This window comes from Brassica napus, chromosome A8 (assembly GCF_020379485.1).
Source record: "Brassica napus cultivar Da-Ae chromosome A8, Da-Ae, whole genome shotgun sequence".
Classification (NCBI taxonomy): domain Eukaryota; kingdom Viridiplantae; phylum Streptophyta; class Magnoliopsida; order Brassicales; family Brassicaceae; genus Brassica; species Brassica napus.
This window is the reverse complement of record NC_063441.1, coordinates 18,707,179-18,731,160: the sequence shown is the minus strand read 5'-3', so window position 1 is coordinate 18,731,160 and position 23,982 is coordinate 18,707,179. Positions and strand designations below refer to the sequence as shown.

Below are 23,982 nucleotides of genomic sequence, written 5' to 3'. Positions count from 1 at the left end.
AAGAATATAGCTTTGGGTAATACGATGGATTCATCTCCCCTTCACATACAATCATCCTCTCTTGATCTTCTTTGTCCCCATTCTTGTTATCCAATCTATTTAATTATGGTTCGTATAATTGATCAATAATTGTGTAGAACTCATTGGTTATAGCTTATGAAACGTTCAGAACAACAAAAAAGTTGACGTTTTATGTTATGCATTCACACCAATTGTCTAGTTTTGAACTTATATGCCGTGGAATATGTTAAAAGAAATCTAGAGAGAAAACAAACAATATAAAGAAAACAAATATTCTGTAAAAGGGCGAAAAACATTTTTTTACAAACAATATGATCGAGTGATGTTGTAACACACGAAATAATGAAACCAATATTCTTTTATTTGATTATCAAAATTATTCTTCTACTACAAAGGGACGTCCTAATATATTGGGATATTGTTTGGGTTAAAACGTTCTTCTTATTAAGCAAAGCTTCAGACAACCTTACGAAGGGACTAGTCAGTAGTCACTCAAAGAGATCAAGAGGTGTTCCATGTCGGTGTAAACCCCAAAATATAGATGGCAATTAGAGTATATGAATCTTTGCTCCAATTGACAGTGAACAGGTTAACCCAAGTTCTTTAAATATAAGTCTACCTTTCTTCTAAGTTTTGATTTGAGGTTCCTTATAAATGTTTATAAAAACGTAGCTTGATGGATCTCGTGTCCGAGTTGAAGGAACATTAGTGCAATGTATAGTCTTAGCGTAGCAAAGCCAGTGAAAGATTCTACGTACAAAATGTAAGTGCTTTTAGAGGATAAAACCAACCAAAACCAAACTGAAGTAGCTATGGACTTGTAGGAAACATAGAAGACACCAATGATCATAGTCAACTTAAGGCAAACAAATTGCATAAAATTTAAAGAGAAAACGTCACATACCTAATATGGAATGGCGAATATTAGTTTCAAAGGGGATGTACAATGTAAAAAGATAATTACAACAAATAAAAGAAAAGATGAGAAGGTCCAAATGTCATGTGAGCCCCCTTCCCACTTGGCTCCCTATTCTATCCTCATCTTTGCTATACATTGCCCATTATTTCTTCTACATATCTCTCAACTAGTCAACTATAAACAGTAACTCACACATATAATTTTTGCAATTCTCCATTTCGATATGGACCATTCAGTTCACTAGTTATATGCATATTACTTACTCTCTGTTTAATCTGCAAACAAAAGAAGAGATACTAATATTCACCATTTTTTCAGTGTAGAACATGGTTACTCTCAATGCATCAAGATTCTCATTGCTAGTAGAATTATTCTTTGTCTTGTCTGGTAGTGAAATTTTCAGAAACAACATATTCCTTTTTAATGTCCATGTTCTCAATGCATTTGATATGGCCACTAGTACCCATATTTTTGGACTGACCCTCTTAATCTCTTCCCATGAAACTTCCTCTTAACTATTTCATTTTGCTATTTTTGCAAGACTTGACCCCACTCTTCTGCATCTCCCCCTCTTTATTATTGTGATTTCAACCTTTTCTTTATACGTTACCCACATTTTACATTTATCTTTGTATATCCTCCTATCATGTTTTAACAAATAATATCAAAGGGAACATACATGCACTCCCCTCTATATATATACTCCAACCTCATCTCGTCATCATAAAGCAACACAGCCCATTTCTCTATTAACGTTCAAACAAAATGGATTACAGCTGTCTAGACGACAACACTAGCAACACTTCAGAAACTCTCTCCATGTCTAAGAAGACACCATCTCCTCCTCTTCCTCTGCCTCCGGCGATGCGTCTCTACAGAATGGGAAGCGGCGGAAGCAGCGTGGTTCTTGATTTAGAGAACGGCGTCGAGACAGAGTCGTCGCGTAAGCTCCCGTCGTCGAGGTTCAAAGGCGTCGTCCCTCAGCCTAACGGAAGGTGGGGAGCTCAGATTTACGAGAAGCACCAGCGCGTGTGGTTAGGCACGTTCAACGAGGAGGAAGAGGCCGCGGCTTCCTACGACATCGCCGCTCGGAGATTCCGCGGCCGCGACGCCGTCACGAACTTCAAGTCGCCGGCGAGTGACGCGGAGTCTGCTTTCCTCGAGGCTCATTCCAAGGCTGAGGTCGTTGACATGCTGAGGAAACACACTTACGCCGACGAGCTTCGACAGAGCGAAAGGAAGTTTCTTGACGGCGACGGTAACGGAAGAAAACGATGCGAGTTTTCGAAGACGACGGTGACTAGCGAAAACGACGGCGTTTTGCGTGAGGTTCTTTTCGAGAAAACCGTTACGCCGAGCGACGTCGGGAAGCTAAACCGGTTGGTTATACCGAAACAGCACGCGGAGAAGCATTTCCCGTTACCGGTTACGGTTACTCCGTCGCCGACGAAAGGCGTTTTGATTAATCTGGAAGACAGAACGGGGAAAGTGTGGCGGTTCCGTTACTCGTACTGGAACAGCAGTCAAAGCTACGTGTTGACCAAGGGGTGGAGCCGGTTCGTTAAGGAGAAGAGTCTCAGAGCCGGTGATGTGGTTTGCTTCGAGAGATCGAGCGGACCGGACCGGCAATTGTATATTGACTGGAAAGTCCGGTCCGGTACGGAGCTAATTGCCCCGGTTCAGAATGTGGTTAGGCTTTTCGGGGTCAACATTTTCAACGCGACGACTAACGCTAACACGAACGACGTCGTAGGGGAGAGCGGTAGCAAGAAGAGATCTCGGGAAGTTGATTTGTTTGCGTTAGGGTGTTCCAAGAAGCAGGCCATAATCAACGTCTTGTGACCATTTCATTTTATTTTATTTTTTCAAAATAATTTTCCCTTTTGCAGAAAATTCTATCAATTTGGCAAGTTGTAAATTAGGATAAGACAAGAAAAATGATGACTAGGAATTTTTTTTTTTCTCACATCTAATTTGGGTTTGTTTTTCACCGTTAATGAATATGATCATGTGAGAAAAAATGATGTGTTTAGACCTTATCTTATATCTCTTTTTGGTTAAAAATATTGGATCTCTTTATCTTGGTTATTATAATCCTTTTCTTGCAATGTTTTCAATTGAAACATACTGATACTTGTTTTGAGTATTTGGCCAAACTAGTATTTATGCATTTAGTACTTGTTTACATTAATGGAGAAATATCTTATAGGATAGTTTAATGTCAACATGTCCAATATAAAAACGTGGGTGCGATACGAAGATCTTTTAATGTGTTTGAGATGCTTAAAGGAAGAGGAACAACGTCGATTGTTAAAAGATTCTGTACGTTTTTCTTAAAACTGAAGTTTAAAAACTGTTTTCGTGTACGATCTGTCGAAAACACTGACCACAGATCATTATTGATTAATAACCTTCACGGAATCAACATTACGATTTTAGAACCACATTCATGTAACTAATACAAGAAGTACATCTTGAAGACTGATAATTACTTGTCTTTTGTCGTAAGATTCATGCATCTTAATAAGAGGATCTTGCTTGTTCTACGAAGTATAGTTGTTATAAAAACCAATTAACAAGATCTTAAAGGCTACACATGATGTATGTCAGTATGTGGAGGCTGGTTTTGGCTCAGATCATAGCTGATTATTGCACCAAACATGAAAATAGTCCAGACCCTTTTAGTTTTAGGATTTAAAGAATATTTACAAGTCAAAACAAAAACATGTTCCAAACACACAAGGAAATAAAACTTTTTGGACAATAACAATCAGTTATTTGCGGCCCAAAAGACTCTCCACAACCCTCTTGATGTGCTTGATTACTTGAGGATCCTTTACTACCTTAAATCCTAATCGTCTCAGCATGTGCAGGAAATCCATGACTCTTTATCATTTCTTCGATTTGTTTTGTTGATGTGGTGAAATCATGAGCTTCAAGAGTGTTGCATCTGCAAGTGTCTTAAATCTTTGTGCCCCCGTGAAAACTTATCATTCGTTAGAAAAATTTATTTTTCTAGATAATTATGTATTCTTAAAGAGCTAACGAATTGAGTTTTGAAACTGTTATAAATACAGGTATTTACCTTAATACGTTTTGCTCTCTTTGATTAGCGTTTGTTCGCAACGAAAAGAAAGATCCTCTTATTTGTAATATGGACTTAAAACGGACTTCAAAATGGCTTCTACATCTTTAGTCTGGTCAGGTGTTACCTTTGCGTTTAATACCTACACCAAAAAAAAGTGTTATCTTAGCGGCAAGACATCATTGAGATACCAGAACAAATGAGCGTATTAAGATATAGAAGCTGAAAACTTAATAGAAGTAAAAAAAAATTTACACTGGAGAAAGTATAAACATTTTTGAAGAATAGCAATAAGCTAGGCTGGAGGTAGTGAGGAGCTAATAGAATGGTCAAAGGAAGCAAATGTCTCAATTTCCAACGGGTATAAAGATAAACTAAGATGATCTACGCTTTTTGTTTTCGCTGATTTGATTGAAGAAAAAGAAACAAATTATATCTGAATATTTGATTTTGCTAAAGATTATTCCAATTTTCTGGAGTGGAGAGACAGAAATGCAGAACAAGGCTAGTTTCATCACACCACAAATTCGCTGGTGAACCAAAAACAAAGGGGGAGTAAAAATGTCTTATGAAACAAGTTTGACCTCACATCATAAGTAAATGGATGATGTTTGATTTGCATTTTCTCTTAAAAATAAATATTTTAATTTGGAGAAGACAAACAAAATGGAAAACTGCTTTTGAATGAAAATACTACTGGCTCTTAAAGCAATTTAAAATCAGCCTTAAGTTGAAAAACACAGATTCAGTGGAGATGATTGGTTGGGATTGTAGATGCTCTGGACAGCCAAAATTTAGTCTACAGCTATATATGTCAACCAATCGAGTTTTGATTTCCTTAAAAAATTCACAGCAAAAAAGTTTCTGAAAAATCAAAATATGGCTGTAGAGAGCTTTATTTCCAAAGCAAAAAATTAGTGCTTTAGAAATCTACGGCAAAGAAAGCTACAGCAAATAAATCTACAGATTAAATTCTACAGCAAAAAATATAAAGCTACAGCACTTACCAATCATCCCCAATATCTCTTGTAGGTAAATCTTTTTTTGAATTCAAAGATAAGAAACAAAATAGATATAAAGTTATTTAGACATGTATTATATATATATATATATATATTTATTTTATATTACCAAAAAGACAGTTGTGAAACTCAATTTGGTTCCTTGTTTTTACCGGAGGAGAAGAAATAAACTTACCAAAGACATAGTTTGTCGAGAAAGTTACCGTCCGTGAAAACCGTGACTGTCTGAATAAGAGGATCAGTAATAAGAGGCGAGAGAGAGAGAGAGACGGAGAGTTGCATCATCCTTTGAAAATGTCGTCGGAGATGAAACAGCTGATCGTGGTAGCGGAAGGCACTGCAGCCTTGGGTCCTTATTGGCAAACCATCGTCTCCGACTATCTCCACAAAATCATCAGGTAGTTCCTTTTCTCATCCCTTTTCCATTTCTAGGGTTTCTGATCAAAGGCCTTAATTTTGATACTGTTCTCTAACCAGAGGCCTTAATTTCATCGGTAGCTAGAACCTTGTCTGATTACTGTTCAATATGTTCTTCGATTTTTGCTTCATTGTAGAGCAATCTATTAGCCTCAATTGTGGTTTCGTATTTGATTCTGTGTGAAGATATCTTTTTTTTAATCAATTAAAGCAATGTATATAATTACTTAAACTCAATTATGTAGAAATTGGTATTAACAATTAACATGTTTAGTGAGAAGTATCTTTAACAGCTCTTTAACTCCTCTATTACTGTATCTCTTAGGAGCCAGAGAGAAGTATTTTTTGGCGAAAGTGTGCATATTTCCCCTAGCATGTTACTGCTATTATGTTTTTTTGGAACTGAAATTTGATACACTTATGTTAGGTTTCTCATGTCTTTTTTCCTAAGTTCTCACCCTCGTATTGTGTTAGATGTCTATCACGTCCTTTGGTTGTCTAGATGTTCGTTTGGATCTGTATCCTGCGATATGTCTATGTTCTCACCCTCGTATTGTGTTTAATGACTCTTTGTGTTCGTGCAGGTCTTTCTGTGGCAGTGAGTTAAATGGAGAGGTACGATATCTCTGACTCATCCTCGTTTTTTGAGGAAAACTCTAGTTTTCTTTCGTTCTTGAGCGAACACAGTTGTTCCTTGTTTCGTATTCCTCTTTTTGTTACATTTTTTAAATACTTATGTATGTTAGTTTGTTAAACAACCGTAATCTTACGAATCATTGCGCGACAGAAAGAAAGAGCAAGTACACAGTTTGTTTTGTCTAGTTCGATGGTTGATGAGTCTTTACCTATCCTCTAAACTTGCAGAGGAACCCTGTTTCGAGTGTTGAGCTATCACTGGTCATCTTCAATTCTCATGGTTCTTATTGTGGTACGTATTCCAAATACACGCATTGATATTTTATTGCGCGTTTTCTCCCATTTTATTCTGATTATTTCCGTCTTGTCAGGTTGCTTGGTACAAAGGAGTGGCTGGACAAGAGACGTTGATATCTTCTTGCATTGGCTTTCGTCCATACAATTCGCTGGCGGTGGTTTCAGTGAAGCCGCCACAGCCGAAGGTCTTGCCGAAGCATTAATGGTAGGACTCTTTATCCTTAATCATCTACGACGCAACTAGATATACATATAATGCTCTGCTTCTGTCAGAGATGTTATGATCCTTAAACCTCACGTTTTTTTTTTCTGCCTTTCACGACGCAGATGTTTCCTCCTCCTCCAGGCCAAGCTCAACCAAGTAATGATCTTAAAAGGCACTGTATTTTAATCACAGCCAGCAACCCCTACTCGTTGCCAACACCTGTATATCGTCCAAAACTGCAAAATGCGGAACGAAATGAAAATGGCGATGCGCTACCTGAAAGCCGTTTATCAGATGCCGAGACAGTGGCATCATACTTTTCTAGGGTACCTTTTTTTAAATAATTTTCCCATATATTAAGAATTGCTACAAATACTCTTTATTTGGATAATCACTCACCTTCTATATGGTCTGCAGTGCGCTGTTTCTTTGTCTGTTGTGTGTCCAAAGCAGCTTCCGAAGATTAGAGCCCTATACAATGCGGTGAGACTGCGTATCTGTTTATCATCACTCCTACAGACTTACGTATGATTATTTTATGAGTAACGTTTTTTTATATTTTAATTGCAGGGAAAGCTCAATCCACAGAGTTCGGACTTGTCAATTGACACGGTCAAAAACACATTCTATCTTGTCCTGATCTCAGAGAATTTTGTGGAGGCTCGTGCTGCCTTAAGTCATTCTGCTACGAATGTGCCACAGACTCAAAGCCCTGTGAAAATGGACAGGGCCACTGTCGCTCCATCTCTTCCAGTCACTGGGCCACCTCCAGCTTCTTTGCCATCAGGTTCTTCCGCTGAGCAGGCCCTATTTTTCGTTCAATTATCTTGCTCTTCTTTTTATTTGAAAATCACTTTTGTTGTGTGAGTTTCAGCCAATGGACCTATTCTTAATCGGCAACCAGTTTCTGTTGGACCAGTTCCTACTGCTACTGTGAAAGTTGTAAGTCGATTTGATCTTTTTAGTCAGTTGGAGGTGACAGCTTAATTGGCAACTAGATTCCTGTTTGTTTTGTAGAAAATATGAATCAGAAACCGATTGTAAAATTTATTCTGTGAGCTTGATAAGACATTTAAGAATATTGTTTTATATTTAGTTAAACTGATTTTAACCTTAGGTTCTTCTGGGATTAAATTTTCAGGAGCCTAGCACTGTATCTTCTATGGCAGCAGTTCCAACTTTTCCGCATATCCCCTCCTCCGTAGCTCGGCCTGCTGCACAGGCAATGCCTTCAGTTCAAACCTCTTCAGCATCGTCAGTTTCTCAAGAAATGGTCACCAATGCCGAGAATGCACCAGATGTTAAGCCTGTGGTTACTGGAATGACGCCACCACTGCGTACTGGCCCTCCTGGAAATGTAAATCTGCTGAATAACCTTTCTCAAGTTCGACAAGTCATGAGCTCTGCAGCTCTGGCGGGGGCAGCCTCGTCGGCCGGGCAAAGTGCGGTTGCTATGCATATGTCGAATATGATATCGACAGGAATGGCTACATCTCAGCCTCCTTCACAAAGTGCGTTTTCATCTGGACAGCAGGGAAACACTTCAATGGCTGGTTCAGGTGCACTTATGGGAAATGCACAAGCGGGGCAAAGCCCGGGTCCTAATAATTCGTTTAGTCCTCAGACAACGTCAAACGTTACTTCGAACCTTGGTGTTTCTCAACCAATGCCAGCGATGAACCAAGGAAGTCACTCTGGTGCTCAGATGATGCAAGGTGGAATTTCCATGAACCAAAACATGATTACTAGTCTCGGACAAGGAAACGTCTCATCTGGAACAGGTGGAATGATGCCTACTCCAGGGGTTGGCCAACAGGCGCAGTCAGGAATACAACAACTTGGTGGCAGTAACAGTTCAGCTCCTAATATGCAGTTGTCACAGGCATCATCGGGGGCTCTGCAGCCTTCGCAATCCAAATACGTAAAAGTCTGGGAGGTAATGTCAGTTTACCTTGTCTGAAATAGCTGCGGTGGTCTGATGATGATTTTAACTTAACATTTTCTGATTCATGTAGGGAAATTTATCTGGGCAAAGACAAGGACAGCCTGTTCTTATCACCAGACTTGAGGTATGTTTAGGGCATTGACTATCACATGCTTGCTTAATGCTTAGTCTCATCTTTTCTTTTCCAGAGATTTGTTGAGTTGCTCCTAGCAAATTGTAATGTCTTTGTTTATATTTTGACAGGGTTACCGAAATGCTACTGCCTCTGATTCGTAAGTTCATAACTAACTGAAACATGAAAATTGCTTTCTCGCCCTTGTTAAGACACCTTGGGAAATGATTATAGCTGCTAAAAGCAGTTTTTGCTTTCTCTTTTTTTCTGCGTCTCCTTAGGTTGGCAGCAAACTGGCCACCAACCATGCAGATTGTTCGTCTCATATCGCAGGATCATATGAATAACAAGTAGTATTCTCTTCGCTATAGCTTTTCATTGGTGGATGTTGTTTTCTTATCACTAACTTCCATCTGACTTTTGTTTCAGGCAATATGTTGGCAAAGCTGACTTCCTTGTGTTTAGAGCCATGAATCAGCATGGGTTTTTAGGACAACTTCAGGATAAGAAGCTTGTAAGTTTTTTGTTGATATATCTATGCCAGTTATTTACTTTTCCTATATATATTTCACTCTCGTTTATTTGAACTTGATTGCAATATTATGACTGGTTACTGGTTTAATCGATATCTGTAAATAAGTTGTAGCCTTGTTTTGACTGTTTAATCGTGTGCCTTGCTTTTTTATGATAACTGTGTTTACTACCTCTGTAAATGCAGTGTGCAGTCATCCAGCTGCCATCACAGACGCTGCTTCTCTCTGTCTCTGACAAGGCTTGCCGCTTGATTGGAATGCTTTTTCCAGGGGTAAGTAAGCACCAAGTAAGATAATATCTATATAGATGGTTTCACTTCACATGTTTCCATTAGCTAGTAGTGTCTGAATGCTTTAAGGAGCCTGTCTAATTCATCATGCACCACTGCTCTCTACATATCCGTTCAATTTAAAGAATTTGCATTTATTAGCTACTGAATCATTTGTTCTTTTGTGATGCCTCTCCTATCAGGATATGGTTGTGTTTAAACCGCAAATTACAAATCAGCAACAGCAGCAGCAACAACAGCACCAGCAGCAACAACAACAACAGCAGCAACAACAGATCCATCAGCAGCAGCAACAACAGCAGATCCAGCAACAACAACAACACCAACAGCTGCCACAACTCCAGCAGCAGCAACATCAATTGTCACCACTCCAACATCATCAGCAGCAACAGCAGCATCAGCTGTCACAGCTTCGACAACATCAGCAGCAGCAGCAGACCTCGCCTCTGAATCAGATGCAGCAACAGACTTCGCCACTGAATCAGATGCACCAACAGACTTCGCCACTGAATCAGATGCAACAACAAACTTCGCCTCTGAATCAGATGCCACAGCAGCAGCCTCAGCAGATGGTTGGGTCAGGAGTAATGGGTGGTCAAGCTTTTGCACAAGGTCCTGGAAGATCACAAGAAGGTGGTGGTGGGCAGCCTATCATGCCAGGAGCTGGCTTCATGGGATGAAATTAAAAAAAAAGTCTCTTCTCAATGTTTCTACTTTCTGCTAATTAGTTTGTATCATATAAACATAAATGCTTTCTTACTTCTTGGTCTAACTCGATTTAGACGATATGGTTTTAGATTTGGTCATTTTGGTGTTTAGTTGGTGTCTTTTCTGCCTGAAAAATGGCATCCTCTTGTGGGTCTGACCATTACCGAAGCCACCAAACTATTATTGTTTTTGTCTAGAGAAATTTATATATATTTATAAAAAAAGTGTTGTTATCTCTTTTTTTAGATTGAAGCATTTCCAACCCCACCCCATAATTTACTGCAAAATAGAATGGGAAATAGAGTGATGAACAAATAAAAAAGTGATTACTCCATAAATAGAATAATGAATTTTTTTATTTGTTTCTCACTCCATTTTCCATTCTATTTTGCAATAAATTATGGAATGATTTATAACGTTATATTTAGCACTCAAGATCAAGAAACTCTTAATAGTCGATGTTTGTGAGATTGACAAGGAAATAGAAGATCAAAACCATATTTACTTACGGTCGTGATTGGATTTTAAGTTTGTTTGCAGATATGAAGGATGCATGTACAATGCGATATCAATCAATAATTCTTTTTAAAAAATTGCAAAGGTTTATGGTTAGTCAAGTCAAAATTACACCATTGTCAAACTAGGATTTAAATGTCTCAAATAAATATTTAAATGCATCTTCATTATCATTTTTTTTTGTTTCATTATGCGGCTAGAGTTATAGATCCCATTCCATTTAGTATTTGCTCACATATCAGTTATCACTATCCTAGCTAGCTCCGCTCCACCTTAACTTCAGATTCTGAAGTAAAGCACAAAACAGCTTCTTATGTTGTAGCCTTGTTGCCATTTTCCTTTCTTTGGGGTATCAGTCTATCAGATCTCCTTTTGTTGCTCCGTGAAATTCACCATTTTGAATTTGAATTGTTACTATTTCAAAAATAAGAAGCTAGACCACAATTATTGATAAGTTGTCTAAAAAACAAAGAAAACTTAATGATTGATATTTGATAAGATAGAGTAACTATGATGCGCACTAAAACTAAATCGACTGCCTTTTTGAATTCAAGACGACAAACACGACTTCTCTTCTCCACTCCTGAGCACACTCCTTGTCCAAAGCCAATGTGAGTTTACTTGAGGTGTAGGTCCTATTCACGTGGCACATTATAGTTTTGATTAAAGATGTAAAATAGTTGTACCAAAAGTCAAGCCATTATACAAATTCATCGCAGCCTTAGATTTTCTCGATCGAATCATGCGAACATAACCAAAGGCCCTTTTCTTAAAAGATGTTTCAAGGAAAGAAAATTCCAGCGCTGATAATTTCTGTGTATTATTTAATTCCCACAAGCTTGAAGTTCAAGAGTAATGGCACCATGTGGGATCAGGAAAAGCAAAGATGCAAATTGATAAATACAATATTAGAAAAGCCAAAAAGCTGATTTTCAAAGTTTTCCACTCTTTTTATAGCTAATACTTCTCTAAATAGAGACGCTTTAACTCTTTGTGGGTGTGGTTGGTGGGCTGTATCACTCTAAGATTTTAAAGATTTATTCTCTTAGTAAAATTATCTATTCAAAATGACAAGTAAAAAGCCTAATCAACCGTAAGAATGAGTCCAAACAAAATGAAACGTGAATCTTTGCACTACATTTATTTTGTATGATTATGTAACTGCATGTTCCGTATCTGGCGTCGTACGTACTACAAACATGAATTGTATGACAACAACAACAACAAAAAACATGACATGACAAAGATTTGAGAAAAGAAAAAGACGTCAAAAGATGTAGATGAAGATATATCTAATGGAAATCTCGCATTGGTTACAAAATCGATATATGTTTATTAACTCTAACTTTGTGATAGTGTGCTGTGGTATCCATAGCTCAATATGTATCTTTTGATTTCTTACACATTTCTTGGATTTGACAAGTTACACGTTTCGAAATTCAGACAACTTCACGACTTTAAATGATCACCGTGCGGAAAAGACAAATCCCTTCAAAGTGCATTAATTTACGTAAGATCTTTAAGAAAATTAAATATACTTTATACTCTCTCCGTTTCACAAACATAATTTTTTTAGCATTTTTATACATATTAAAAACACACATTAAATCATTATAGTAAATATATTGTTTTCTGCAATTTTTAATTTTCAATAACTTTTAACCAATATTAATTCAATAAAATCATTATTTTTTTGAAATTTATATTTTTTTCATAGAAAACGCAAAATATTTATCTTTGTAAAACAATTTTTTTTTAAAACACATGTCTTGAAACACGGAAGGATTATTATTCATTTATTTGTTTATAGTTTATTTTCATATAAACAAACTTTCTTTGGACAAAATAATAACTCAAAGCACCACATAAAAGCTTAGTTTTTTTTTTTTTTGAAAAAAGGGCTCATAAAAGCTTAGTTATCTCCTTATATTAAGGGAATTGAGATCTATCTCACTATACTGCAAAAAGACACACACACACAATGGTCTCTGCTTCTCCCATTTCTCCTTCTAAGGTTTTCCTCCATAATCATTCACTTTCTCATTTCTTTCTTTCGTTTCTCTATGTTTTCTTTTTTAATTACTTCTTGTTTGCAGGAAACTGATCGAAAGTCCGGTGAGAAATGGACGGCGGCAGAACCATCACGACCTGCCAAGTGGTGGTACTCCACCTTCCACACCGTCACGGCTATGATCGGTGCAGGAGTTCTCAGCCTCCCTTATGCCATGGCTTACCTTGGCTGGTACTCTTATTTCACTCATTTCTATAAACTTTTTGCCTTATTTCACTCATTTCTATAAAATTTTCACCAGCCTTAAGTTATGTTTTTAAACCAAGAAATTACAAAGCTAACAAAAAAAACCCCAAGAAATTACATTAGGCCAATAAGTTCTTCAGTTTTATGTGTGTATTTCAACTTCCAACGATCTTAAAAACAAACAAAAGGACTGTAATTTTGTTTGCCACTGTATAATTGTTTAAAATTAATACATATAAATAAGTGAAATTCACGTCACGGGTCTTTGTTATATAAGCTTTTTTTTTTGCTAAAATCTTTGTAATATAACTATATAAGTTACTCTTTATTTCCTTTTTTTGAGAAACAAGTCCATAAAAACTTTTCTTTACTTTTAGGCTTTTAGCTGATGATTTTGAACTAGTTGCAATTAGATTCAGATATAAGAATATTCATATAGAACATGTAAATGAGAAAAGAGAGAAAAACAAGAAGCAAATGCACTATAAGCTGATGGTGACTTTGAAAGTGGTTGTAATTAAACTCAGATATAAGAAGATTCACAGAACATGCAAAAAAAAATCCCCCTTTAAGATGATTATTTTGAACTAGTTGCATGCAACAACATTCAAAGTTAAGAACATCCATATATAGAGCATGCAAAACCAAAAAAAAAGGAAGTAAATTACATTTTAAGATGATGATTTTGAATTAACTACTTGCAACAAATTTCAGATATAAGAAGAGATTAATTGAACATGCAAAAAATCAGAAGAAGAATCAATTGTATTTTTTCTTTTGTTGGTTTGGAAAAAAAAACAAGGTAACTGATGTGTGGTGGAAACAGGGGACCAGGGACATTAATGTTGGTACTGACATGGGGACTGACCCTAAACACGATGTGGCAGATGGTACAGCTCCACGAGTGCGTACCGGGAACCCGGTTTGACCGGTATATTGATCTAGGCCGGTACGCTTTCGGCCCAAAACTCGGCCCATGGATCGTCCTCCCGCAACAGCTCATTGTTCAGGTCGGGTGCTGCATTGTTTACATGGTGACTGGTGGCAAGTGCTTGAAGCAGTTCGTGGATGTCACGTGCTCCACCTGCACTCCAGTGCGACCAACGTACTGGATCCTCGCCTTCGGTGGGGTCCACTTCCTCCTCTCCCAGCTCCCTAACTTCAACTCCGTCGCCGGCGTCTCCTTAGCTGCCGCAGTCATGTCCCTCAGGTCACTCTCTCACACCTTTTATTTTTGTCGGCTATCTTACACCTGCATGTATCATTGTGATGCATTACCATATAATTTTGTTAGTAGATTGTTTTCAGTTTTTGAAAAATGACATGAAATCGCATGCAGTAACGTGTTGTAACAAAATGTTAGAACTATATATTCCCTTCTTATTAAAAAAATTTGATGTTCTAGATTTTGTCGTTGTATTTGAAAAATTGATGTGTTAGATTTTAACTGATGTATTTTAAATTAAAAAATATTTTTTAAAAATATATATAATTGATTGAACTCTATTGGAAAGCAAATAAAATGCTAAACTAACTAAAAGTAAAACGAGAAAGTAATAAACAAAACCAAGTATATGATTCTACTTGTGAATAACTTTAAATATTATTCCTTCAAACACAAAAAGAGTATTATTTTATACAGTTCAAAATTATTGGACTAGAACTATTTGTATAGGTTATAACAATAATAAGTTCAATTAGCGTGGTCACTGAATGCTTAGCATCTAGTTTTTTCTTCTGTTTTGTGTTACATGTAAATTACTCTGTATAACCCACAATATTTTGTAGGTTTAGAAACTTCTAAACCAAATATTCTAATTAGCAAAGCAGCGAAACATTTAGATTACATCATTTTCAAAATTACCTTGGATTTTTTTTTTAATATAAATTACATCAACTAGAGTACTAGACCAATTGTCTATACGAGCCAAAAAGTTCTGGTCCACATTATATTTTAGATCAATGATTTTACAGAAGTTAACTAGGTCAAGACTGAGCATACTTTGTAACATATGTTATGTACTATAGCTACTCGACGATAGCGTGGGCAGGAAGTATCGCACATGGAAGACTGCCTGACGTTAGCTACGGTTACAAAGCTACGAGTCCAAGTGAATCCACGTTCCGAATCTTCAACGCCTTAGGTCAGATCTCATTCGCTTTTGCGGGTCACGCGGTGGCTCTAGAGATCCAAGCAACGATGCCTTCAACTCCTGAGAGACCATCAAAGGTGCCCATGTGGCAAGGAGTGATGGGAGCTTACTTTGTCAACGCCATTTGCTATTTCCCGGTAGCTCTAATCTGCTATTGGGCATTTGGTCAAGACGTAGACGACAATGTGCTGAATAATCTACAGAGACCAGCTTGGCTTATTGCTTCTGCTAATCTCATGGTTGTTGTTCATGTCATTGGTAGCTACCAAGTGTTTGCTATGCCTGTCTTTGATCTCTTGGAGAGGATGATGGTTAATAAGTTTGGTTTTAAGCATGGAGTTGTTCTGAGGTTTTTCACTAGAACTATCTATGTCGGTAAGCCTTAATTTTTGTTCATCATGATATGTCTAATTAAGAATTTAATTATAATCAGCTGAATCTCTGTGATTGGAAATGGCAGCGTTTACATTGTTTATTGGAGTGAGTTTCCCCTTCTTTGGAGACCTTCTAGGGTTCTTTGGAGGATTTGGCTTTGCACCCACTTCCTTCTTTGTAAGTACACTGTAATATGAGTACATGGTTATGATGAAGAGAAGTCATTACTAATTTTTTTTATGTATTTATAATGACGCTGCATGCATGCAGCTCCCAAGTATAATGTGGCTTATCATCAAGAAACCAAAGAGATTCAGTATCACGTGGTTGGTCAACTGGGTAAACATCTATATCTACCTTTTTTTCATTCGTATACATAACCTTTTGAAGATGAGCAATGTCCTTTTTTTTTTTGAAGATGAGCAATGTCTATATCATTGATTTATCTATCTTTTTTTGTATTGCGGCAGATCTCCATCATCGTAGGGGTGTTCATAATGCTGGCATCAACAATTGGAGGACTGAGGAACATCATTGCAGATTCTTCGGCTTATAGATTCTATGCTTAGTATTGAATTGAGACAACTTATACACTAAATTATTGATCATTGGGTCATCTAATTATAAGTGTAGGACTAAACCATATAAAATGGTCAGGCGTGTCGAGTTAGAGATCTGCTACATTTTCAATAAAACATATATGCTAGTTCAACATTTAACTTCGATGCCATTGATCTTTTCATCCACACTTATCCTGTCATATTTATAGAGCTCTAACGCAAAAGCTGCCAATCCTTTGGTTTTGATACCATGCTTACCAAATCCATAGTCAGTAACAGAATGAGAACAATATCAATATATATCTGTCATGTCTCACAAAGCATTGCATAGTATGGTCCAGACTGTAAGAATTGTCCACTTACATCACTCGTTGAGTTTGTCTTTGCAATAACTTTGCTCTTTGTTGATGTAGTAAAACCATATTTTGAATCAAATACCATATTGTTACTAGATCATATGGCTTTCTCTTCAGTCTTCATATGCATTCACAATTTCACATAGGCATGGGCATTCGGGGTCCCAATCGGGTTTCGGTTTTATCCATTCGGATTTCGGTTTTTCGGGTTTATCAAAATCAACCCCATTCGGGTTATATAAAAGTTCGGTTCGGGACCGGTTCGGGTTCTATCGGATTCGGGTCAGGGTTAGTAAATTTCAAAGAACCGGTATAACCCATTGTACTTTTGGGTTCGGGTCCCAATCGGTTCTTCGGTTTAAAAATACATGTTTTGTACCTATTTGTAACTAAAACATAAAAGAATTCGGTTCTTCGGATTTAAAATACATGATTTGTACATATTTTAATAGCCAAAACATAAGTAAAATCGATTCAAAAATAAGAAAAAAATCAAACGTGATCACTCAAAATCAAGCGAAAGATAAACATAGTTAATGAAAATGAAATCATAAAACAAAAAATAAGTTCTCATGAAATGAAAAACATTATTCAATAAAAAAAAAAACAAAATCTAAAAACTTCAGGCATCAACCGCCACATTCCACCATCAACCTTCATATAAAAGATAATTATTTTAGAAGTTCAATAATATCTTAAAGTATTTTGGATACATATTAAGAATTAAGATGGTAGAAGTTCTTTTTGTGATTTCAAATGTTTCGGGTTCTATCGGATATCCATTTAAGTCTGGATTCGGTTCGGGTAATACCCATAACCCAAAATACCAAAAAACAGAATCCATTCGGTATTTATGTCGGGTTCGGATCGGTTCGGATTCATTTTTATCGGATCGGGTTCAGTTCGGATTTTCGGGTTCGGTTTATTTGCCCAGCCCTAATTTCACACATCAAATTAAACCTATCATGCATTAATTAAAAAATGGAATTAACCAAAGATTACCAAAACTTTATTGAAGTCAAATGGCTGCTTCAGCCCATTTTAATGTTATTTTTCACAGTAAATAAACTTTCAGATTTGTTTTTGTAATGACTTGTGTAAACATCTAAGCATCAAGATTACATATCTAAAGAAAGTATAGATAGCAACGTTCTTCATCGTCATCTTCAACTCTCCCTACAGCCCTGCATTTTTCACAAAACCAGCGGAATAAGACATAAGACCATTGCATATATGAATGATGATGAATATAAGAAATATATTAGGAGTCAGATTCATACCAGAAAGGTCTTGTGAAGCTTTTAGGCCTCAACAGAAGTAAGAAACGATTGGATTCCAAATATAATGAATAGCATTCCACCAGAAAGAGCAACCTGCAATAACAACAACAACATTTAGACAAACTCGGTTTTAAAACTTGAGGAGTCTTTCTCTCAAAATGGGATTATAGAACAAGAGATATTTACTATTCGTTCGGATATCTGAGAAGCTAAGCTCTTTCCACCAATCACAGCAGCAGTCGTACACACAAGCTGTGCCCTGTGTAAGCACATATTGGTCAGCGACAATGTTTTCAAACACATAACTTTGTGATGCAGACACAAAACGGTTAAAAACTTACACAACTCCACCAAGGACCACCCCAAACGGGTTTTCATCCGCGGCTAAACCAATTGTAGCAAGCTATTAAAAATAAAGAAAGAGCTATGGTGAGCGTTTGAAACGTTTAGATTGAATCAATCGAGTAAAGTGAGAGAGCTAAACCTGACTCTTGTCACCAAATTCACCAAAGAAGTTAATCGAAAATGCCTGCAAGAAGAGAGAGAGAGCAAACAAACATGAATCTAAAACTCAGAAAGTTCTACTGCTATTGAGAGCAGATTCTGAGAGGTTCTTTAGTTTCACCTTGAGAAAAATTGGAGAGAAGAATTGTGTCAGGAATGGCCTCTTCTGCTTTTTGTTCTCATCTTCAGTCTACAATGACAAGATATGGTTTTGTGAAAACATATAGCACACGCAGTCTGTGATCTTTGTTTTTTTTTTTTTTGGTTTCATACCTTATCTTTTGCGGTTTTACCGTTAGCCTTCATATCAGAATCCTAAGATGATAAACACACAATAAAGTCAAAAACCACAAAAAGCATTTATCTAAAAATGTGAGAAGGAGCGTGATGAAAGATGAAACAGACCAGTTCTGCTTCAACTTCAGCCAATTCTTCTGAACCCCTGCCACAAAAAAAAGTAGAATCAGATAACCTGAACATTATCCTCATGACATCAAAACTTGAAGAAGAAGTAGTAGAAAAGCATTACCCTCCTCCTTCTTTGAAACCGTCCCACAAAGACCACAGCCCGAAACCAAAGAACAACAACGTTGTTATGTGATGGGTCCATTTGCGAGAGATCTGCAAGTGATGGTTTGATATCATACAACATTCAGTAAAAAGATTCAAACTTTCCGGAACTGGTGAAAAAAGACAAAATCAAACTGCAATCCAAGTTCCAGCAAAAAGTATTACAAAAGCCAAAAACATACCAGATTTGGAGCAGCCCATCCAACAGTAGCAGAGAGGATAGTCATAACCTAAATTAGCAAAAAAGACATAAAGCTTTAAAAACTAAGAGAGAGGACACTTAAACCAATAGTCAAAAGGACACAAAGAAAGCTTACAATCAGAGCTGATACACAACCAGCCAACACAAGTCTCCTGGGATAACGCATCGCCAGAATCTAATAAAAGAGAAACAAAAAAAATCAAGCTTTACAAATCAAGATAACAACAAAAGAATGTTACTACTATCTCAAAGAGACAGCACCAGATCCTAAGCCAACAGAAACAATACTAAACTAGAATGGAACTATAAAAGCTACAAGAACCTCCTCTAAACAAATTGGGCAAAAGAACGAAAAAACAGAAACTTTCTCAAAGATCCTTATAACTTTCTAAGCCATTGACTTGTTCAACCTTAAACCCTACAAAACTATAGAAAGCAAACACTTACAGCGGCGGCGAAGAACGTCTTATCACCAATCTCGGAGACAAAAGTCATGGCGAGTGACTTCGTAAAACCCTTTTTTAAGAAAAACCCATCAACCGTAAACTCAGATTAGCTTCCACAACGATACCCATATAGATAAAAATTCGAACTTTCTGATAAAAATCGAGCTTACCTGCAAAACCGAGCTCATGGCTGCTGAATTAGTATCAACAGCGAATCAGCTACAAAACTCCGATCTTCTTCAGATGGAGTCAGCGGAGTGATCTACTCACACACTCGGCGACGGAGAGAGAGAGTAGAGAGACGACACTCGGACGGAGAAGAGAGAGCGTGGCCGGAACAAAGTTTGTTGAAGTGTGCACAAAAGATGAATGCTTTATTTTATTTTGGAGGCTTTTGAGAGAATATGATTCGGATTCTTTAACGCTTGGGATCTTTCCACGTGTCTCAATGGTATCCAACGATTTTGTGGGACCCGGATAACCCAACTTGACTTGTAGAAAAATGCTACCATATGTTCGTTTGGTAGCGTCACTGTGGCCGAGTGAAGACTTTACTGGGCTGATGTATTGTCGCTTCACCACTGATAAGGACATCACATGGAGAATATATACACACGTTCATAGCTTGTAAGAGCTGCCTAAATACTCTGATTGGAGATTAACTGATTGGCCAATAGCATCTATATTTATCTTATTTTATACAAACTCTCAAGAGAAGTTGACCAAACTCTTGTTGGAGATGACTTGATTTATGAAAGCACTTAATTTGGTTTAATTTTGTTCCGGTGGTGTTTCGAGGCGGTGACGGTCAAGTCGAGGGGGATACAACGTATGTCGTTCTGATGGTTGAGATGCATCCACATGTCCTGCAGTCAGCCTCCCTAACGTGTGAGTCGGTCGTCGTCTTACCGGTTTATTGTTTGGACCGTCAGTCCGTTTAATGGTTTCGTTTGTAGTCTTTTGTTTGTGGGCCTCGGATTTCTATTTATACATTTGGACTTTTGGGCTGTGTACTCTGGGTTTGGCCCGTTTTATTAATCAAAAATCAACCAGTTGGAAAAAAATACTATACTTATTACTATGACCCGATTTTATTCCATACTAAGCATCACATAATGTTGTTAACTCAGATCTGGACGTGATTTGATTCACCAAATCACGTAATTTGAATTGATTTTATCCTACTATACTTATTTTAACTCAGATTTTATTCAATTATATAAACTCAGTGTCGATATAATATATGAATACTCTTGTATAAAATAAAGTTGCAGAGTACTCTTATTTCATTCTTTGTCAAAATTAGAAGACTTGTCGAATCAGTGGGCCTAATCATCATGTAGTTTAGATGGGCCCAATCATCAAATGAAACGTTGCATACAATTTCAGGCCCATGAGGGACCATGAATTCACAATTTCAAGTTCCCATTTGGCTAGACACAACTTTTCAAAAGCCATTTGCCATTTGATATGCAAAATCTATGCACAAGTGTGTATTATATATATACAAGTTTAGAGTCGTAGCTTCTATTTTTACTTTCTTAGGTACGTTCTTTAGCTGCATAAAGCTTTAATATATGCATAGATTCATAGCAATTGAAATGTATGAGCTGTTAATTACTTGAAAGTCATTAGCAAAAGCCTAAGTTCATGGCCAAAAGTAGCCGAGTTTCTACTTAAAATAAAGGAGGAAGATGAAAAAGTGATGAGATTCTAAACAACATAGATATATACTCATAAGAGCCACACTAACCGCATTGAGTTCATAAAACAAAGTTTAATTAACCTTCCCACCTAAAGACGATGAATAAACCTCCTCCTCCCCTTAAACCATTTATATATCTTCTTGTTTCTTTGAAAGATTCTTGTAGTATATAAATCTCCTTGGAATCTACAAAACCTCAACACAAAACTCACTTTTGTCTTGTCCTTGACACTCTCTCTCTGTCTCAGTCTATCTATCTAACGGTCGGAAACTAAAAATGTGTTCCCACCGTTGCTTTCTTTTACTCATCTTCTTCCTCGCTTCACATTCTTCCGTTACTTCAAGAATCTTGCCAAAGATCTCCGTGACCACTTCAACTACTCTCGATGTCGCTGACTCCATTCGCAAAACGAAGGATGCGTCGTCGTTTCGGTTAAACCAACAAGAAGAACAGAGTCAGTATCCTACTTCATCTTCATTTAGCTTGCAGCTTCACTCACGAGCTTCCGTCCGAGGAACCGAACACACAGACTACAACTCTCTCACACTAGCCAGACTCCACCGTGACTCAGCCCGAGTCAAATCCCTCACGGCTCGTTTATACCTAGCCATCAACAACATAACCAAAGCCGATCTCAAGCACACAATGTACACCACGGAGCAGGAAGAGATCGAAGCTCCTTTAATCTCTGGCACGACTCAAGGAAGCGGCGAGTACTTCACACGCGTAGGAATCGGAAGCCCGGCGCGTGAAGTTTACATGGTGCTCGATACTGGAAGCGACGTCAACTGGCTACAATGCGCTCCTTGCGCCGAGTGTTACCACCAAACCGAACCCATCTTCGAGCCGACAACTTCCTCCTCTTACGCCACTCTCTCTTGCGACGCTCCGCAGTGCAAAGCCCTCGAAGCCTCCGAATGCAGAAACGCCACGTGTCTCTACGAGGTTTCTTACGGCGACGGTTCTTTCACCGCCGGCGACTTCGCCACCGAGACGTTCACCATCGGCTCAGCCTCCGTCGATAACGTCGCCGTCGGGTGCGGGCACAGCAACCAAGGGCTGTTCGTCGGCGCCGCCGGTTTGCTCGGACTCGGCGGCGGGTTGCTCGCTCTCCCGTCGCAGCTCAACACGACGTCGTTCTCTTACTGCCTCGTGGACCGCGACTCGGACACGTCTTCCACCGTCGAGTTCGGGTCCGATATCCCAAACGACGCCGTCGTGGCTCCGCTGCTGCGCAACCACCAGCTCGACACGTTTTACTACCTTGGACTCACCGGGATAAGCGTCGGCGGCGAGATGCTCGAGATTCCGGCGTCTTCTTTCGAGATGGACGAGTCGGGAGGCGGAGGCGTGATTATCGACTCGGGAACCGCCGTGACTCGGCTCCAGACCGGAGTCTACGACTCGCTCAGAGACGCGTTTGTGAAAGGGACGACGGATTTGGAGAGAGCGGGCGAGGTTGCGATGTTCGACACGTGTTATGATCTGTCGGGTAAGACGACTATTGAGGTCCCGTCGGTGGCTTTTCATTTCCCCGGCGGGAACATGTTGGCTTTGCCGGCGAAGAATTATATGATACCGGTTGACTCGGTGGGGACTTTCTGTTTAGCGTTTGCACCGACGGCGAGTTCGCTTGCGATCATCGGTAACGTGCAGCAGCAAGGGACACGTGTCGGTTTCGATCTGGCGAATTCGCTTATTGGATTCTCGGCGAATAAATGCTAAGCATTTAATATCCGAATGAAAGAAAAGAAGGCTAATTAATTCCCTTATTTTGTTTCTGCTAATTTGAAAAATATTAGTAGAATTGCTTCAACAATTATTAAGTCTTTAATTACGCATTATCTAGTTATTTATTTATGTCGTTAAGTAATTATCTATACTATAGTTCCCGAATCACGACGAAGCAATGACCATTAATTCGTATTGATTCGATTACGTACATGATTATCTGTTGATGCTGTTTTCCAGCATTATCTAAACTAAAGATGCTCACGTGTTTAACACTTGTAGAATATACACGATACTAATTTTGAAAACTAAGAAAAAAACTGGGATAGTTGGAGTTGGAGATGAGGTTATGGAATTAATTATATGATTAATTAGATATTAGAAAAAAGAAGAGAACATGGGACATAGAGAGGTGGCGAAGACATGATGCCACCACTTGCCATCACAACAAATGAAGTGGCAACCATTCGCGTCAATCATTTTGTCACTAAACAACCTTTTCTACTTTTTCATGTCAACCTTTTTACTTTTCGCCTTTGTTCATCTGAAACAAACACTCTTTTACTGTCACAGTTGCATGCTTGACATTAAACTTACTTCATTTAAGCAAAAGAAAACAAGCAAATAAACCTGACACTTATTTTCACCACCATGGGAAAACATTTCTTGGTACAGTGGTACTGAAATAATTAGGTGTACGTTTCTATTAGGAGATCTAGAAGATCGATCCAATCCAATAGTCAATATTAAGATATACATCAATATATTAGAATAGAAAGTTTATCATTATCTATTATATACTATTCCATATTAGTTTAGGAAATTAGTTTGATTTATTCTCTATATAAACAATGCATCTTGTAACATTATTTTCATGAGAGTCTAATATAATTATTCCATAAACACTTTTGTGTTCTTTACTCTCATCAATTTGTCATGGTATCAGAGCCTGAACAAAACTAAAAACATCAAAAACATCCTTATTCTCGTGTTGTCTTGCAAAATCGCAGAACAATCACTTCTCATTCAAAAACTTCTTTATTCACGACTTGAAGAAGAAGATTTTTATTCAATCATAGTCTTGGTGTCTTTGCAAAATCGCAAATCATCAAACTTATTCTCTATTCCTTTGTTTC

General features: G+C 37.8%; 5 protein-coding genes across 6 annotated transcripts; 4 read left to right on the top strand and 1 right to left on the bottom strand.

The window, feature by feature from the left end:
- Positions 1-1,517: 1,517 nt before the first annotated feature.
- On the top strand, positions 1,518-2,908 carry LOC106361860 (AP2/ERF and B3 domain-containing transcription repressor TEM1-like). The gene has a single exon (XM_013801667.3). The coding sequence runs from the start codon at positions 1,706-1,708 to the stop codon at positions 2,780-2,782; it is 1,077 nt and encodes a 358-aa protein (XP_013657121.2). The 5' UTR covers positions 1,518-1,705; the 3' UTR covers positions 2,783-2,908.
- A 2,369-nt stretch (positions 2,909-5,277) lies between these two features.
- Positions 5,278-10,429, top strand: LOC106361861 (mediator of RNA polymerase II transcription subunit 25). Of its 2 annotated transcripts, none has more exons than XM_013801668.3 (15): positions 5,278-5,445; positions 6,049-6,079; positions 6,329-6,392; positions 6,472-6,602; positions 6,725-6,928; positions 7,020-7,085; positions 7,173-7,389; positions 7,477-7,544; positions 7,744-8,538; positions 8,618-8,671; positions 8,791-8,819; positions 8,941-9,009; positions 9,089-9,173; positions 9,378-9,464; positions 9,665-10,429. In XM_013801668.3, exons 1-15 carry the CDS (start codon positions 5,342-5,344, stop codon positions 10,160-10,162), a joined length of 2,502 nt encoding a protein of 833 aa, XP_013657122.3. In that variant the 5' UTR covers positions 5,278-5,341; the 3' UTR covers positions 10,163-10,429. The 2 variants fall into 2 exon arrangements, with proteins under 2 accessions (XP_013657122.3, XP_022545963.2); XM_022690242.2 differs by having other exon boundaries at positions 9,378-9,479.
- Positions 10,430-12,589: 2,160 nt separating this feature from the next.
- On the top strand, positions 12,590-16,214 carry LOC106361862 (lysine histidine transporter-like 6). Its single transcript, XM_013801669.3, has 7 exons — positions 12,590-12,720; positions 12,803-12,948; positions 13,790-14,173; positions 14,992-15,491; positions 15,577-15,668; positions 15,762-15,830; positions 15,962-16,214. The coding sequence occupies exons 1-7, from the start codon at positions 12,688-12,690 to the stop codon at positions 16,058-16,060; spliced, it is 1,323 nt and encodes a 440-aa protein (XP_013657123.1). The 5' UTR covers positions 12,590-12,687; the 3' UTR covers positions 16,061-16,214.
- Positions 16,215-17,394: 1,180 nt separating this feature from the next.
- Positions 17,395-19,806, bottom strand: LOC106361863 (GDT1-like protein 4). The gene is made up of 13 exons (XM_013801670.3): positions 19,580-19,806; positions 19,411-19,479; positions 19,079-19,138; positions 18,944-18,991; positions 18,721-18,812; positions 18,597-18,633; positions 18,465-18,506; positions 18,313-18,381; positions 18,172-18,216; positions 18,029-18,090; positions 17,874-17,946; positions 17,688-17,780; positions 17,395-17,591 (listed from the first exon to the last, which is right to left on the bottom strand). Exons 1-12 carry the CDS (start codon positions 19,595-19,597, stop codon positions 17,709-17,711), a joined length of 687 nt encoding a protein of 228 aa, XP_013657124.2. The 5' UTR covers positions 19,598-19,806; the 3' UTR covers positions 17,395-17,591; positions 17,688-17,708.
- Positions 19,807-21,187: 1,381 nt separating this feature from the next.
- LOC106361864 (protein ASPARTIC PROTEASE IN GUARD CELL 1-like) lies at positions 21,188-23,047 on the top strand. The gene has a single exon (XM_013801671.3). It carries the CDS (start codon positions 21,392-21,394, stop codon positions 22,838-22,840), a length of 1,449 nt encoding a protein of 482 aa, XP_013657125.1. The 5' UTR covers positions 21,188-21,391; the 3' UTR covers positions 22,841-23,047.
- Positions 23,048-23,982: the final 935 nt, after the last annotated feature.

What these genes read in the sequence shown, in the direction of transcription:
- LOC106361860 (XM_013801667.3), top strand. Translation starts at nt 1,706, where the DNA reads ATGGATTACAGCTGTCTAGACGACAACACTAGCAACACTTCAGAAACT.
- LOC106361861 (XM_022690242.2), top strand. Translation starts at nt 5,342, where the DNA reads ATGTCGTCGGAGATGAAACAGCTGATCGTGGTAGCGGAAGGCACTGCA. An exon ending in GCAGTGAGTTAAATGGAGAG is followed by an intron (nt 6,080 to 6,328) that starts GTACGATATCTC and finishes CTAAACTTGCAG; the next exon opens with AGGAACCCTGTTTCGAGTGT. An exon ending in TGGCATCATACTTTTCTAGG is followed by an intron (nt 6,929 to 7,019) that starts GTACCTTTTTTT and finishes TATGGTCTGCAG; the next exon opens with TGCGCTGTTTCTTTGTCTGT.
- LOC106361862 (XM_013801669.3), top strand. Translation starts at nt 12,688, where the DNA reads ATGGTCTCTGCTTCTCCCATTTCTCCTTCTAAG. An exon ending in GCCATGGCTTACCTTGGCTG is followed by an intron (nt 12,949 to 13,789) that starts GTACTCTTATTT and finishes TGGTGGAAACAG; the next exon opens with GGGACCAGGGACATTAATGT. An exon ending in GCCGCAGTCATGTCCCTCAG is followed by an intron (nt 14,174 to 14,991) that starts GTCACTCTCTCA and finishes TATGTACTATAG; the next exon opens with CTACTCGACGATAGCGTGGG.
- LOC106361863 (XM_013801670.3), bottom strand. An exon ending in AGACGTTCTTCGCCGCCGCT is followed by an intron (nt 19,139 to 19,410) that starts GTAAGTGTTTGC and finishes CTCTTTTATTAG; the next exon opens with ATTCTGGCGATGCGTTATCC. An exon ending in GATGGGCTGCTCCAAATCTG is followed by an intron (nt 18,813 to 18,943) that starts GTATGTTTTTGG and finishes CATCACTTGCAG; the next exon opens with ATCTCTCGCAAATGGACCCA.
- LOC106361864 (XM_013801671.3), top strand. Translation starts at nt 21,392, where the DNA reads ATGTGTTCCCACCGTTGCTTTCTTTTACTCATCTTCTTCCTCGCTTCA.